General features: G+C 35.2%; 1 protein-coding gene across 1 annotated transcript in view; it reads right to left on the reverse strand.

Moving 5' to 3' along the window:
- ZFYVE16 (zinc finger FYVE-type containing 16) overlaps positions 1 to 15,063 on the reverse strand; it is a 59,077-nt gene that overhangs the window by 11,401 nt on the left and 32,613 nt on the right. Inside the window, exons 11-17 of the mRNA XM_040449632.1 lie at positions 14,233 to 14,315; positions 13,361 to 13,465; positions 12,410 to 12,557; positions 9,506 to 9,586; positions 2,455 to 2,617; positions 1,509 to 1,614; positions 442 to 609 (exon numbers count right to left, since the gene is read on the reverse strand). Of these exons, the coding sequence (XP_040305566.1) occupies positions 442 to 609; positions 1,509 to 1,614; positions 2,455 to 2,617; positions 9,506 to 9,586; positions 12,410 to 12,557; positions 13,361 to 13,465; positions 14,233 to 14,315 (854 nt within the window). The remainder of the gene's footprint in view (positions 1 to 441; positions 610 to 1,508; positions 1,615 to 2,454; positions 2,618 to 9,505; positions 9,587 to 12,409; positions 12,558 to 13,360; positions 13,466 to 14,232; positions 14,316 to 15,063) is intronic.

A 15,063-nucleotide genomic window follows, 5' to 3' on the forward strand; every position in this document is an offset into this window, starting at 1 on the left:
ATGGAATACTACGTGGCAATGAGAAAAAATGAAATATGGCCTTTTGTAGCAACGTGGATGGAACTGGAGAGTGTGATGCTAAGTGAAATAAGCCATACAGAGAAAGACAGATACCATATGGTTTCACTCTTATGTGGATCCTGAGAAACTTAACAAGAACCCATGGGGGAGGGGAAGGAAAAAAAAAAAAAAAGAGGTTAGAGTGGGAGAGAGCCAAAGCATAAGAGACTGTTGAGAACTGAGAGCAAACTGAGGGTTGATGGGGGGTGGGAGGGAGGAGAGGGTGGGTGATGGGTATTGAGGAGGGCACCTTTTGGGATGAGCACTGGGTGTTGTATGGAAACCAATTTGACAATAAATTTCATATATAAATAAAAAAAAATAATAATAATAATATATGATACATTCATTTCAAAAATACATTACCAAAAAATGCCTCACCATATCAGTATCAGTGGAAACTCTGAGACCAATTTTATTCATCCCATTACTCTTCAGAGTTTTCAGGTGAGGACACAGTGCAGCACTACAAGCCATGGCTATTTCTTTTGCAAACTGATAACGAGTTGCTGAAATAGATAAATCCTGGTCCTTTAGAAAGTAGAACACCTGAAATGTATTTAATTAGGAAACAAGTCATGATTAAGATTAAAAGTAGCTTGAAAAATACAACTGCTACTTTCAATTCAACTTTATTAATAAAATTCCAGTGTTAGTGCCATGGAATTCACAAGTTAAAAGCATTATCTATATATACACACATTAGTAAGTAGTAAGTAGTAAGAGCTTAAAACCAAAGATTCTGGAATATGGCAAGACTTAGCTATTTTAACCTAAAATTAACCTGTGGCAACAAAAACCCTGTTAATTCAGTTTAGAGAAGGGTACCAATGAGTCCACCCTATAAGATCACCTTCCTGTAAGGATCTTAATGAAGTTAAAAATCATACAAAGAAATAATATTCTATAGTTTCTATGTCCTCCATAGTTTCTCTGTAAAATCACAGAGAATACCTAAGAAACGAGTAACACTGATTGCCTGACCCAGGAGGTAGAGTGAGGGAGAATATGGACATAGACTAAGGGGTTGAGAATCTATAATTCCATATCCTCTTAGTTTAAAGTTGGAACATGCAAAAATAATTTTCCATTGTGAATGCTGATTATAAACTGATATTTATAAAATATTTTATTTTTTATAAAATAAGAGAAGAATGAAAATAATACAGTCAAATAACATATTACTATACAAAGATGGCAATGCTGCCAAAACTTAACTATGAGCTGGCAGGGAGTACAGGCAGTACCATACAAAGCCTGAAATAATCTTATGGAAATCCAAATCTGGTATATTGAAGGCAGTCTGGGATGAAAATATGTGTGTGTTTCAACATGTAATATAAAAAGTGTTAATAAGCTGCAATGAGAAATCTCCCAAGTTAAAAAAAAAAAAAAAAACCATATCCAAACACAACATATAAAGGGAAGGAATCTTCTTTCTCAGTTACCTCAGTACACTTTACAGTCTTCTCATCAGTTTCAAAATCTGCTTCCAGTTTTATTTTTTCACTTGGAAATCCTTGTAATGATATTCCATCCACCGAACTAATAACACTAACAGAATAAAACATAATATGGTAGTATTATTAGTACCAAAATGCTTTCTATGAAATGAGTCATTAGATTTGAATAAGGAGAAAATATATGAAAACTATAAATTTATAGCAGTAAGATAGCTCATTACATACAAATATTTAAATAATATTTACAAATAATTAAAACATTTACCAAGATTTCTTGATTGTGTAGCAAATTATATCTACTCTTTCATATGCCCAATACAGACCTGAGGTTTAAAATGCCTTAGTCTCCTAAAAGAAAAGCTGTCTGAGGAATTTCAATAACTTGGTTTTGGAATCCTTCAGCATTAGCCCTCTTTTTCCTTCTTTACTATAGACCCTTTAGCCAATCTCCAAAATAGCAAGAAAATGGATAACTGAAAGGAAGGAGTGGCAGTAATATTCTATATGGCCTCTAATGTATATATTATTAAATTCAGTTATTGTATTTATGGTGAATCAACATAAAAAAGAATAAACACTCAAAGGGTATCCTTTACTTACTTCACAAAAATAGGTACCAAACAACAGAAAAAATATGTTGCCTTTTTCAACCTTGGTATCAAGGTCACATTGCTACAAAGTGCACATTTTATCACTGTCCCTCTCCCAAAGTGACCACTCTTTAATAATTTATAGCATCCTAGTCAAGAAAATATACATGAGGCTGGTTAAGCACATGTTTGAAAAAAAAGACCACTCATTAGAGTATAGGCATTTAAATTAATGGTATAATTCTATATTGACTCATAAAATGCTTAATTTTGTTAGCAGGGCATTTTTATCCTTCCTCTTCCATCAAATCAATTATATTTTAGTAACAAAAAATTCCTACCCTTTGTTTCCTTTCTCTTCAGAATCTACCCAGCAGATATCCACATATTCTCTGAGGTCTACAGCATCAACTTTCCCACACGTAATTTTAAAGTCTTTCTGTTCTCGTAGAGCTAGTCGCAAGCCATCCATGGTCTCTGGTGTTATTTGTACCATTAAGCCATCTAAAAATGAGTTGTTTCACTCATGAGTTGTTTCCTTCCTTTTATTAAATATCAATTTATATATCTAATCCATAAAATTTGCTATCAAAATATGTTCTGCACAAGATACAAGGTTTATATATCATCTGTTAAATGATTTTAATGATTCTCTACCTAGAAATAAAAGTATTTCAAAGTTAAAGATTCTTTTTTAAACTTTTTGTAATGTTTATTTATTTTGAGAGAGAAAAAGAGTGAGTGTAAGTGGGGGAAGAGCAGAGAGAAAGGGAGAGTGAGAGAATCCCAAGCAGGCTCCGTGCTATTAGCACATACCTTGACTTGGGGCTCAGTCTCATGAACCAAGAGATCATGACCTGAGCCAAAATTAAGAGTCAAAGCCTAACCAACTGAGCCACACAAGCGCCCCCTTCTTTTAAAAAAACAAACAATGGAAAGAATTTTCATTACTATGATGAAATTACTGATGCCAAACTGCCCTATCATAACAACCAGTCATAAAACTAGACAAAATATATGAGGTAATTGTTTTCAGGTAGTGAACAACATGAAGTGCAATACTGTGATTCCTAGAGGAAAACTCAACAGGTACACCTACAATTGCCCAGGTTCTAGGCTTCAAGACAATTTCTTCATGGTGACCCATTAAACCTACAATGGCCATTACTGGGCTGAGAAGTCAGAGATAAGTTTGGGGAAGCCTGGAATCTGGGGTCAAGCACTGAAGGGGGAGACACCAGATGACTGTGTGTAAGGATCCCTTTGAGTCCTTGGACAAGAATTGCGGACACAGTATTCGAGTTAGATTAGATGAAGCCTAACAGAGAATAGCTATTAGGCTTGGAACATAACAGAGATACTAGAAACCAAGCAATGCTGGGAGATACTGACACTCTGGACCAACCAAAGTAGAGAGACCTTATTAACATCTCATTAACTTGCACTGTGGCAAAACAAAAACAAACAAACAAAAACCAAAGCCCTTACAAAATCTGTAGGCAAAACAGATTTGGAGAAGAGTCCTGCCAGATTGTAAACACCTTAGGAGTTCCACAGATCCATCTGTTAACAAAGTGAAAAATACTGACTACACAAACTCAACATGATTTGCCAGGAAAATGCCTGCTTAAATAGAAACCTTCTTCAGAAAAAGTTAATAGAATCTAAAGTCTCTAAGCATATTAACAGTGACAAGTATATAATAAAAAATTACCAGAGAGAACTACAAGAAAATGTGAGCCTCTAAACAACTGAAACCAACCATGAGATAGATAGCCAAGATGCTGTATTAAACACATACTTGAAAACATCTATTCTAAAATATATTTAAAGACCTAAAGCAAAACTTTCAAAGAATGAAAAGCAAATATGGGCTAAATGAATAAACATTAAAAAAAATATTAACAGAAATAGAGACTAAAAAAAACCAAAGGGAAATTCTAGAACTGAAAAGTGTAACTTGAAACTGAAACCTCAATGGATAAGCTGAATAGTAGATTGAAGATGGCAAAAAAAAAAAAAAAAAAAAAAAAAAGACTCAGAGAACATGAAGAAAGGTCAATGAAAATTATCCAATCCAAAGAACCCAGAGAAAAATGATTAAAGAAAAATAAACAGAACATCAAGGACCCAAGGGATGGTATAAAAGAGATATAGATATAAATATACATATACATATATACAGTTAAAATATATAGATATCTCCCAGGAGGAAAAGATAGGAATATTAAAAAAAAAAAATGGTAGGAAATTCCCAAGATTTGATGACATTGACCCATATTCAAGAAGCTCCATAAATGCCAAGCAGGAAAAATATAAAGAAAACCACATAAAGGCACATCACAGTAAAACTGGTGAAAACCAAAGATAAAAAGGATATCTTGAAAACATCTGGAGAAAAGGGCACATTAAATATGGGGAAACAAATGTAAAAAATTATGCTGACTTTTCATTAGAAGCAATGGAGGCCAATAAACAAGATGACATCTTTAATGAAGATTAAAACTTTCAAAGAATTCTAAATCTAACAAAAATATCCTTCAAAAATAAGAAATAAATACAGCTTCAGATCAACAAAAGCCAGCCAAGTGGTATTACAAAAAATGATACTGACATCTAGTGTCTACTCCAACATATAAAGAGCTTGAAGTTGTCACTCCCATTCTTACAAGAAGAAAAATACTGAACAAACTGAAAATGAACAACTCTTAGGTCAGAGGACTGAGGTCATAGGACAAAATGCTGCCCTGAAAAATGGAGCAAAATCAAAACCCACCACAAAAAAGTAAAACATGAAAAAGCCTACAGTAATTTCAATAGATTCAGAAAAAGCACTCAGCAAAGTACAACATCTATTTATGATAAAAAACCCTCTCTAAAGGAAGTCTAGAGGGAACATCCCTCAACTTAATAAAGGCCTTATATGAAATAAAGGCCAGTATCATACTCCATGGTGAAAAACTGAGAGCTTTACCCCTAAGGTCAGGAATAAGACAAGGATGTTCATTCTCCCCACTTTTATTCAACATAGTAATGGAAGTCCTAGCCACAGCAATTAAAGAACATGAAGAAATTAAAGGCATCCAAACTGGTAAGGAAGAAGTAAAACTCTATTTGCAGATGACATAATACTATATATTAAAAATCTTAGGGGTGCCTGGGTGGCTCAGTCGGTTAAGTGTCCAACTTTGCCTCAGGTCATGATCTCGTTCCTGAATTCAAGTCCCATGTCGGACTCTGTGCTGACAGCTCAGAGCCTGGAGCCTGCTTCAGATTCTGTGTCTCCCTCTCCTGCTGCCCCTCCCCTACTCATGCTCTGTCTCTCTCCCTCTCTCAAAAATAAATACACATTAAAAAAATTTTTTTAAATCTTAAAAGACTCCACCAAAAACTTAACTAGAACTGATAAGTAACTTCAGTGAAGTCTCAGGATACAAAACCAATGTACAGAAATTGGTCATGTTCCTATACACTAATAAACACAGAGTAAAATTAAGGAAACAATCCCATTTACAACTGCACCAAAAACAGGAGCACCTGGGTGGCTCAGTCAATTAAGTGTCTGACTTCAGCTCAGGTCATGATCTCACGGCTTGTGAGTTCAAGCCCTGTGTCAGGCTCTGTGCTGACCACTCAGGGACTGAAGCCTGCTTTTGGATTCTGTCTCCCTCTCTGCCCCTACCCCGCTACTGCTCGCTCGCTCTCTCTCAAAAATAAACAAAAAAAAATTTTAAAAAAGGAAAACAAGGCAATTGCACCAAGAACAATAAAATATCTAGGAATAAACTTAACCAAAGAAGTGAAAGATCTGTACTCTCAAAACTATAAAACACTGACAAAAGAAATTCAAGATGATACAAAGAAATGGAAAGACATTCCATGCCCATGGGGTGGAAGAACAAACATTGTTTAAAGGTCTATACTACCCAAAGCAATCTACAGATTTCATGTAATCCCTATCAAGATACCTACAGCATTTTTCACATAACTAGAACAAACAATTCTATAATTTGTATGGAACCAGAAATGACCCTGAGTAGCCAAAGCAATCTTGAAGAAGACAAACAAAACTGGAGGTATCACAATTTCAGACTTCAAATTATATTACAAAGCAGTAGTAATTAAAACAGAATGGTACTAGCATAAAAATATACACATAGATCAGTGGAATAGAAGAGAAAACCCAGAAATAAGCCCACAATTATATGGTCAATTAATCCTTCACAAAGAAGGGATGAATAAATAATGAAAATGACAGTCTCTTCAATAAATGATACTGGGGAAACTGGACAGCGACATGCAAAAGAATGAAACTGGGGCGGTGCCCGGGTGACTCAGCTGGTTAAGCATCCAACTCTTGATTTTGGCTCAGGTCATGATCTACAGTTGCATAATCAAGCCCCACTTTGGGCTTCATGCTAGGCATGGAGCCTGCTTTATGATTCTCTCCCTCCCTCTCCCTCTCCCCCTTCCCTGCTCATGCATGCACATGCTCTGTCTTAAAAAAAAAAAAAGGAATGAAACTGGACCACTTTCTTATACCATACACAAAAATAAACTCAAAACAGATTAAAGACCTAAATGTGAGACCTGAAACCATAAAAATCCTTGAAGAGAGCACAGACAGTAATTTCTCTGACACAGGCAACAGCAACATTTTTCTAGATCTGTCTCCTGAGTCAAGAGAAATCTAAGTAAAAATAAACTATTGAGACTACATCAAAACAAAAAGTTTCTGCACAGTAAACACAACGAAATTAAAAGGCAACATCCTGAATGGCCGAATGTATTTGCAAATGATATATCTGATAAAGGGTTAGTATCCAAAATATATAAAGAACATATACAGCTCAACACCCCAAAAAACAAATATTCCAATTTAAAAATGGGCAGAAGACATGGGCAGACATTTCTCTGAAGAAGACATCCAGATGGCCAATAGACACATGAAAAGATGCTCAACATCACTCATCATCAGGCAAATGCAAATCAAAACCACAATGAGATATCACCTCATACCTGTGAGAATGGCTAAAATCCACAACACAAGTAACAAGAGGGGTTGGTGAAGATGTGGAGAAAAAGGAATCCTTGTGTACTGATGGTAGTAAGACAAAGTGGTGCAGCCACTGTGGAAGGTAGCAGGGTGGTTCCTCAAAAAATTAAAAATAGAACTACCCTAAAATCTAATAATCTCACTAATGGATATTTACCCAAAAAATAAATAAAAAACACTAATTCAAGGGATACATGCACCCCTTTGTTTAAAGCAGCATTATTTACAATAGCCAAACTATGGAAGCAGCCCAAGGGTCCACTGACAGATAAACAGATAAAGATGTGATACACACACACACACACACACACACACACACACACACACACACACAGAATATTACTCAGCCATAAAAAAATGAAATCTTGCCCTCTGCAACAATGTGGATAGAGGTAGAGAGTATAATGCTACGCAAAGTAAGTCAATCAGAGAAAGACAAATACGACATGATTTCACTCATATGTGGAATTAAAGAAACACAACAAATAAGGAAAGAAAAAAAAGAGATAAACCAAGAAACAGACTCTTAAGTGTAGAGAACAAACTGATAGTTACCACAGAGGAGGTGGATGGGTGTAATAGGTGACAGGGATTAAGCAGTACACTTATCATGATGAAACAAACAAAAAACCCCAAAACATTTAAAAAGCCTGAAGATATGTGATAAGAAATAAGAAAAAATATAATTGGATACCTCACATCCATTATCAGAATGACAGAGATGGCACACAAAATTGAATCATAAAAGCTCACTTATTTTTAAAAGGTATTATTTGACAAACATGGATCTAGACAAGAGCATTTACATTCACTGCTTCAACTGGTAGACCTAGCCAATAATCAAGAAAAATAAAAGCCAGATGGACTGTAAAGAAATAAGCAAAATTATCATTATTAAAATATGATATACTGAGCTATACAGAAAACTCTAAAAAGATCTATAGGTAAATTATTGTAAACAATGAGAATTCAGCAGTGTTACTGGTTATAAGATAAAAATACAGAAATAAATGAATTTCTATACATCAAAACAAAAACTTTAAAAAGATACATTTACATCAGCAATAAAATCTGTTACAGAAATAAAAAGAAGACATGCAAGACCTATACAAAAACTATAAAATTTAAGTTTTTAATTTTTTAAAAGATTTTATTTTTAAATAATCTCTACACCCAATATGGGGCTCAAATCCCCAACCCTGAGATCAAGAGTTGCATGGTCTTCTGACTGAGCCACCCAGGTGCCCTTATAAAATTTCACTAAAAGACATTGAACATTACCTAAATTAAGGATAGCCCATTTTTATGGATAGGAACACTGAGAATGGAAATAAGTCAGTTTTTCTCAGAATTAAACTAATTGATTTAACGCAATTCCAATAAAAATTCCAATGGACCATTAGGACCTGACAGGTTGGTCCTAAATTTAATGTGGAAAACTGAAAGGCTTAAAGTGGCCAAGGCACTACTAAAAAAAAGAATAAAGTATGTGCATGGCACCAAAGATAGGAGAATTTCCTATAAACCTATGTTTGAGATAGGAGGGAGGACATTAGTGAAAAAGCAGACTTAAGAATCTCCCAAAATACTCTCCTCCATAAAAAGAACAAGGGAACTAATAAAATGTCACAAGAAACTTTTTCAGAACTCTGGAAATTAACTAAAGTCTTGCAGCAATCTGGGGGATATTTATTCAAGAAAAATGGCTGGATCTTCATAAAAACAGCAAGCTTTGGGCTTTCTGTCATTTTAACTTTCCTATTCCCATCCTCTCCTCTCTAGCTGAGTGGAAGCCTTAAAAACCAATAGCCTACAATCATGGTAAAAACCAAAAGCCTGGTAGCCACAGGAAAGGGCAAAAGGAGATCAGAGCTCCTTCAAAGTCTCATTACCAGAGATTTGATAATTTTGACTTGGGTATTTTGCCCAGTACAAAAAGGCCTTTCTCAGGGAGCATTTGTCAAAAACAATTAGAGGCCAATGATTAACAGTGGAGCCACCTGTGCAGCAGATGAACAGAAGAGGCAAACAATAGGCCAACCAAACACTTAAAAGGAAAAGCTGGAGAATGCGATGGCCATAAGGTTTTGAAAAGCTCTAACATATTTCTGGGAATTTAGAAGGCCACACACATGTACAATACTGTGTGCATGATCAGGGTGTGTGCATGCTAAGGAAACACCCTAAGTTCTCATCTCAGACTGACCGTTAGGCTCTGTACAGGCAGTACAGAGTACAGGCAGTTCTAACTAATATGTTCTTTTGTGTCAAATACATTTTAAAAGGAAATGGAAAACATCTTTACGTTAAAACAATCTTAAAAATGAAATTCATACCTTCAACTATGCTGGACTTAGCAAGAAATCCTGAAGATGTTTTGAGAGCTCCATTGAATACCACAAAACTTGCACCTGTCACTGATAAAAAAAAAAAAAAAGTCTTAATATTGCTTTTTTTTTTTTTTTTTTTTTTTTTTTTTTTAGAGAGAGAGCAGGAGTGTGAGCGGGGCCAGGGACACAGTGAGACAGATGGAGAGAGAGACAGAATCCCAAGCAGGCTCCACATTCAACACAGAGCCCACCAAAGGGTTCGATCCCACAACCCTGAGTTCATGACCTAAGCGAAATCAAGAGTCTGACACTCAACCAACTAAGCCAAATAGGTAGGTGCCCCTAATGTTACCTTTTTTTGAAATACTATATATTTGTTAAATGTATAATGTGGAGCATGGCATATTTAAGTACTCGATAAATGCCATGCCCATACCAAACCACTTACATTAGAAAGCTAATAAAAAAAAAAAAAACTAGACCAAATTAAGATAAAAAATACTGCATAAAGGTTAGGTAATGTTTGTATCTAATAATTGACGGCTACTGTACTACTTAAAATGTTTGTGTCTGTGTCAGAGAATGGGAAATCAAACATCCACTAATGGTAAGACCATAAATCAGAGCAACCTCTATGGAAGACAACTTGATAATTACCTATTAAAATTGCAATTCCACTACCAGGAATATATACATATACAAGGTTATTCATAGTACATTTTTATAAATAACCAAGAATTGGTACTCACTATGTACATTAATAAGGAACAAATAAATGAATGATGAACACATAAAAAGTGTAAACTTACGTAGAATACAAAAGTTCTTTTTATACTAACACAGCACATCACATTTTTATACTAGCACATCTCCAAGATGTGCTAAAAGAAAAAGCAAGGTGCAGAATGGAATACATTTTATGACTTGTTTAAAAAAGTGGAAGTGGGGAGCCTGGGTGGCTCAGTTGGTTAAGCGTCCGACTTCAGCTCAGGTCACGATCTCACAGTTTGTGAGTTTGAGCCCTGCGTCGGGCTCTGTGCTGACAGCTCAGAGCCTGGAGCCTGCTTCAGATTCTTTGTCTCCCTCTCTCTGCCCCTTCCCCACTTGCGCCCTGTCTCTCTCTATCTCTGAAAACTAAATAAAAAATTAAAAAAAAAATTTTAAGTGTAAGGATGATGTGTGTGTATTTGCTTAAATATACATGCAAGCAAAAATTTTTCTGAAAGGATGTACAAAAAATTGATAACATTGGTTTGGTTGCCTGTGGGGAGGAAAAGAGATGAGCTTCACGGTCAAGGGAAGAAAGGAGGTTTTACACTATATATATTTATACCTTTAAAATTTTATAAAATATATACCTATTCAAACAAATATTAAATAGTTGTTGAGTTTCAATAACAAAAGTGTTAATGACATGTTAAATTAAAAATATAAATATCCAGTAAAATCTTCTACTTAATAGATATCTACTAATATAAGAAGGAAATATGTTAATGTCAACAGTGGCCATACCTTGGCACTATTTTTTCTTTTACTATTTTTTAAAACATATTCTCTAAACTTACTGTAAATATATATTACCTTTATAATCAGAGGCAAAAATTTTATTAGCAGCTAGAATATCAGACTTTTAAAAACTGTTTATTTTTTATTTAAAATACTTAAAATTTTTTTTAAGTTTATTTCCTTATTTTGAGAGACAGCGAGAGAGCAAGGGAGGGGCAGAGAGAGAGGGTGAGAGAGAGAATCCAAAGCAGGCTCTGCAGTGTCAGTGTAGAGTCCAACACGGGGCTCTACCTTACAAACTGTGAGATCATGACCTGAGCCAAAATCAAGAGTCAGACAGTTACCTGATGAGCCACCTGGTGCCCCCTTTTTTAAAAATACTTTTTAAAAAATATGTATTTTATAAAAATGTATTACTTTTATGAAATACTTTCACTTAACTTTCAATTTATTAGGCCCTCTATTGCAAGGATTTGGCAATCACAGTAGTCATTGAGGCCATTCAGCCAGAAGTGAGAGTAATGACACTCACATAAGCTGCTCTACCACCTTTACCATTTTTATACCCCCAGCCACTTACAGTTTTATAAATCATTCTTGGGGCGCCTGGGTGGTGTGGTCAGTTAACCTTCCAACTTCGGTTCAGGTCATGACCTCATGGTTCGTGGGTTCAAGCCCTGCATCAGGCTCTGTGCTGACAGTTCAGAGCCTGGTGACTGCTTTGGATTCTATGTCTACCTCTCTCTCTGCCCCTCCCCAACTCACGCTCTGTGTGTCTCTCTCTCAAAAATAAATAGACATTAAAAAAAATTATAAATCATTCTTCATTCTTTATCCACCCTGTACTCCCCTAAGAAGAGTTGAAGCAAAGAGCAAACAAAGGTGACAAACACCTCATTCCAGAGAGAAATTACTGAAAATAAGATTCATACCACATGGGATAAATTAAACCTGAAGATATCAAAATAAATACAATGTTTAAGTCTTTAAACCTAATGTCGCCCAAGAAAAAAACACAAATTAGAAGCAATTTTTAATCTGTGTAGCTAAAATTTTATTTTTTATTTTATTTTATGTTTTTTTTATTTTTGAGACAGAGAGAGAGTGTGAGCAGGGGACGGGCAGAGGGAGACACAGATTCCGAAGCAGGCTCCAGACTCTGAGCTGTCAGCACAGAACCCAAGGTGGGGCTCGAACTTGTCAACCGCTAGATCATGACCTGAGCCGAACTGAGACACTCAACCGACTGAGCCACCCAGATGCCCCTGTGTAGCTAAAATTTTAAAGCAGACTGTATTATCACCATCAATTCAGCAAATAAGTAAAATATATATATTTCCCCTTTGGATGGAATTCCATTTATTGAGGTCCTTTTATAGATCAATACTAGGAACCAACACTTACCTTTTCTAGGATGGCCAGTGGCACTGTTGGCCTGTGTTTGATAAATGCCATCATTCTGTATACAGACTAGGTGAGAATCTGCTTCAGTACTAAAACTAGCTCCAATGCTAATGACATGCTCATTAGAAGAATTTATAACTTTCATCACCTGGGGAAAAAAAAAAACCACCATTTAGAAACACTATTAACATGCTATGTCCTTATTAGTTACAATCATTCAAAGGGCCACATTTCCAACCAGCTTCTAAGCTTCTTCTTTATTATCAAGCTTTGGTCTAGACAACTCCCTGAGAATGTGATAGAAACCAATGTTTTAACATAAAATCACCTCAATTAACAGATAAAACAGTAAAGGGGCACCTGGGTGGCTTAGTCAGTTAAGCCTCTGACTCTTGATTTTGGCTCAGGTCATGATCCTACTGTCTGTGAGACTGAGCCCCAAATTGGGCTCTGCCCTGAAAGCATGCACCCTGCTTGGGATTCTCTCTCTCCCTCTCTCTGTACCCCTCCCCTGCTTGTGTGCACTCTCTTTCTCTGTCTCAAAATAAACATTAAAAAAAAAAAAAAACAGTTAAGGAAAAACAAATCCCTTATTAGGAAACAAATCTAAAATTTCAAAAATACTGGGGTGCCTGGGTGCTCAGTTGGTTGAGCGTCCGACTTCGGCTCAGGTCATGATCTCGCGATTTGTGAGTTCGGGCCCCGCTGCAGGCTGTGTGCTGACAGCTCGGAGCCTGCAGCCTGCTTCGAATTCTGTGTCTCCCTCTCTGCCCCTCCCCTGCTCATACTCTGCCTCTCTCTGTTTGTTAAAAAAAATTTTTTTAATTTCAAAAATATTATTTTTTGCCATTATGTATTAGACAGTCTGATTCAAAACAAATTTAACACACTTTAAAGAAATCTAATGTTCAATAATTATCTTCAAAATCTGCATGAAGAAATTAAACTTACATCATTGTATTTTTTCCGAGGTATTTTTATGCAGCTCTTCCCCATTTCCATATGAATCAATAGCTGGTCTATGTTATGCAAGGTATACTGGTAATTTCGAAGGTCCTACATATAAAATAATGACATTTCCATAAACCTTAAACTATCCATGAACATTTTACCCATTCATTAAGTACTTTTTAAAGAATGTCCATCATTTTAAGACTTGTGATATATAACTATCAAAATGCCATACAGAAAGTAGTACCAACTTGAAAAACCAACTAATTCTCCCAGCTACTCCACAATAGTAATAAAGAATATCATTCTCAGGAAAAATTCTGTAGTATTTAGGGGTGATGTCCTCTTTCTAATTACAAATCTTCCAAAATAAGTCTTCAAAGTAAACATGTATAAATTAAAAATAAGTCCACTCAAATACTTTTTTATGGTTACAAATAAAACAATTATTTAAAGTAAAGGTAGAAGGGAACCCGAGATTATCTAATCCAATCCTTCCTATTACAAATGAGGAAACTCAGGTCACAATTTGCTCAAAATCACCAAACTGACTGACTTTACTAACATTGTTACTAATTACTTTTACTAACACTTCAATAACTGTGTAGATCTCACATGACCTAAATGTGTTAGCAATGCAGCAGAATGAATCAAAAGGCAATCAGAATCAGGTACACATAAATTAAGAGATGTATTCTAAAAAGCAATCCATTAGAAACAGAGCCCATTTATCTAAATAAAGATATATTATAAACAAACTCTCATTATACCAAATATGCCAAATTAATAGAGGAAAATACAAACATATAAAATATGCTAAATAAAATATTAAAGTTAACAATGTAAGAACACTTAATTGTTTGATTACTCACAACAAGTAAGTTCATAATAGTATGTCCTATTTCTCCAAAAAGAGGTTTTCGGCCTCTGATACTTGTTAGAGGAGCAGGATATACTATACATAAGAAAGGAAAACTGGTTACCATCAATAAAACCCCAAAAAAGTCTTGAATTTATTACTTCTAATTCTCATTTTTCAAAGATTATGGATAGATACCACCCAATCAGTTCTCTGGGGAAAGTGAGAGATACATTAACCCATAGTGTGTATTTACTGGAGGCTACATTGAACTGCAAACTTTATATACATCATCTTATTTAAGCCCTAAAACAACCCAGTGAGGCAAATATGTCTACCCATACTTTACAAATGGGAGAGGAGAGACACAGAAATTAATAAAATTGTTTGTGGTGACTAAGTTAATCACCAGTGAAACAGATTTGAAATTAGGCTTGCTTCATTCCAAAGTATTTAATCTTTTCATTATACATGTTGATTTCACAAAACGATAATGGCTGGAAAATTAGTGATCTGATATACCCCTATAAAGTTCTGACAATTTAAATAGAAATGAATAATTCAGGATTTTTAAGACATTTAAAATTAATATTCAATTGTGCTAATTTACAGATGGTAGTAAACTTTTATAGTTCTTGGGTCAGCATGATAAAAGGGGTACACAGAGTCAAAAAATCAATGCAGAGAAACAGAAGAAAGGTGGAGTCTATCACCTAACTACTTTTCTCTTTCTTTAAGGCACTATAAATATTATTCACCAAACGGAAAAGGTATTTGGTTAGCAGTACAGCAGGCTTCTGGAAGAAAAGGAAGGCAAGACATTTCTATAATAATAAAAAGCAGA

This window comes from Herpailurus yagouaroundi, unplaced genomic scaffold (assembly GCF_014898765.1).
Source record: "Herpailurus yagouaroundi ecotype Mexico unplaced genomic scaffold, PumYag 29, whole genome shotgun sequence".
Classification (NCBI taxonomy): Eukaryota; Metazoa; Chordata; class Mammalia; order Carnivora; family Felidae; genus Herpailurus; species Herpailurus yagouaroundi.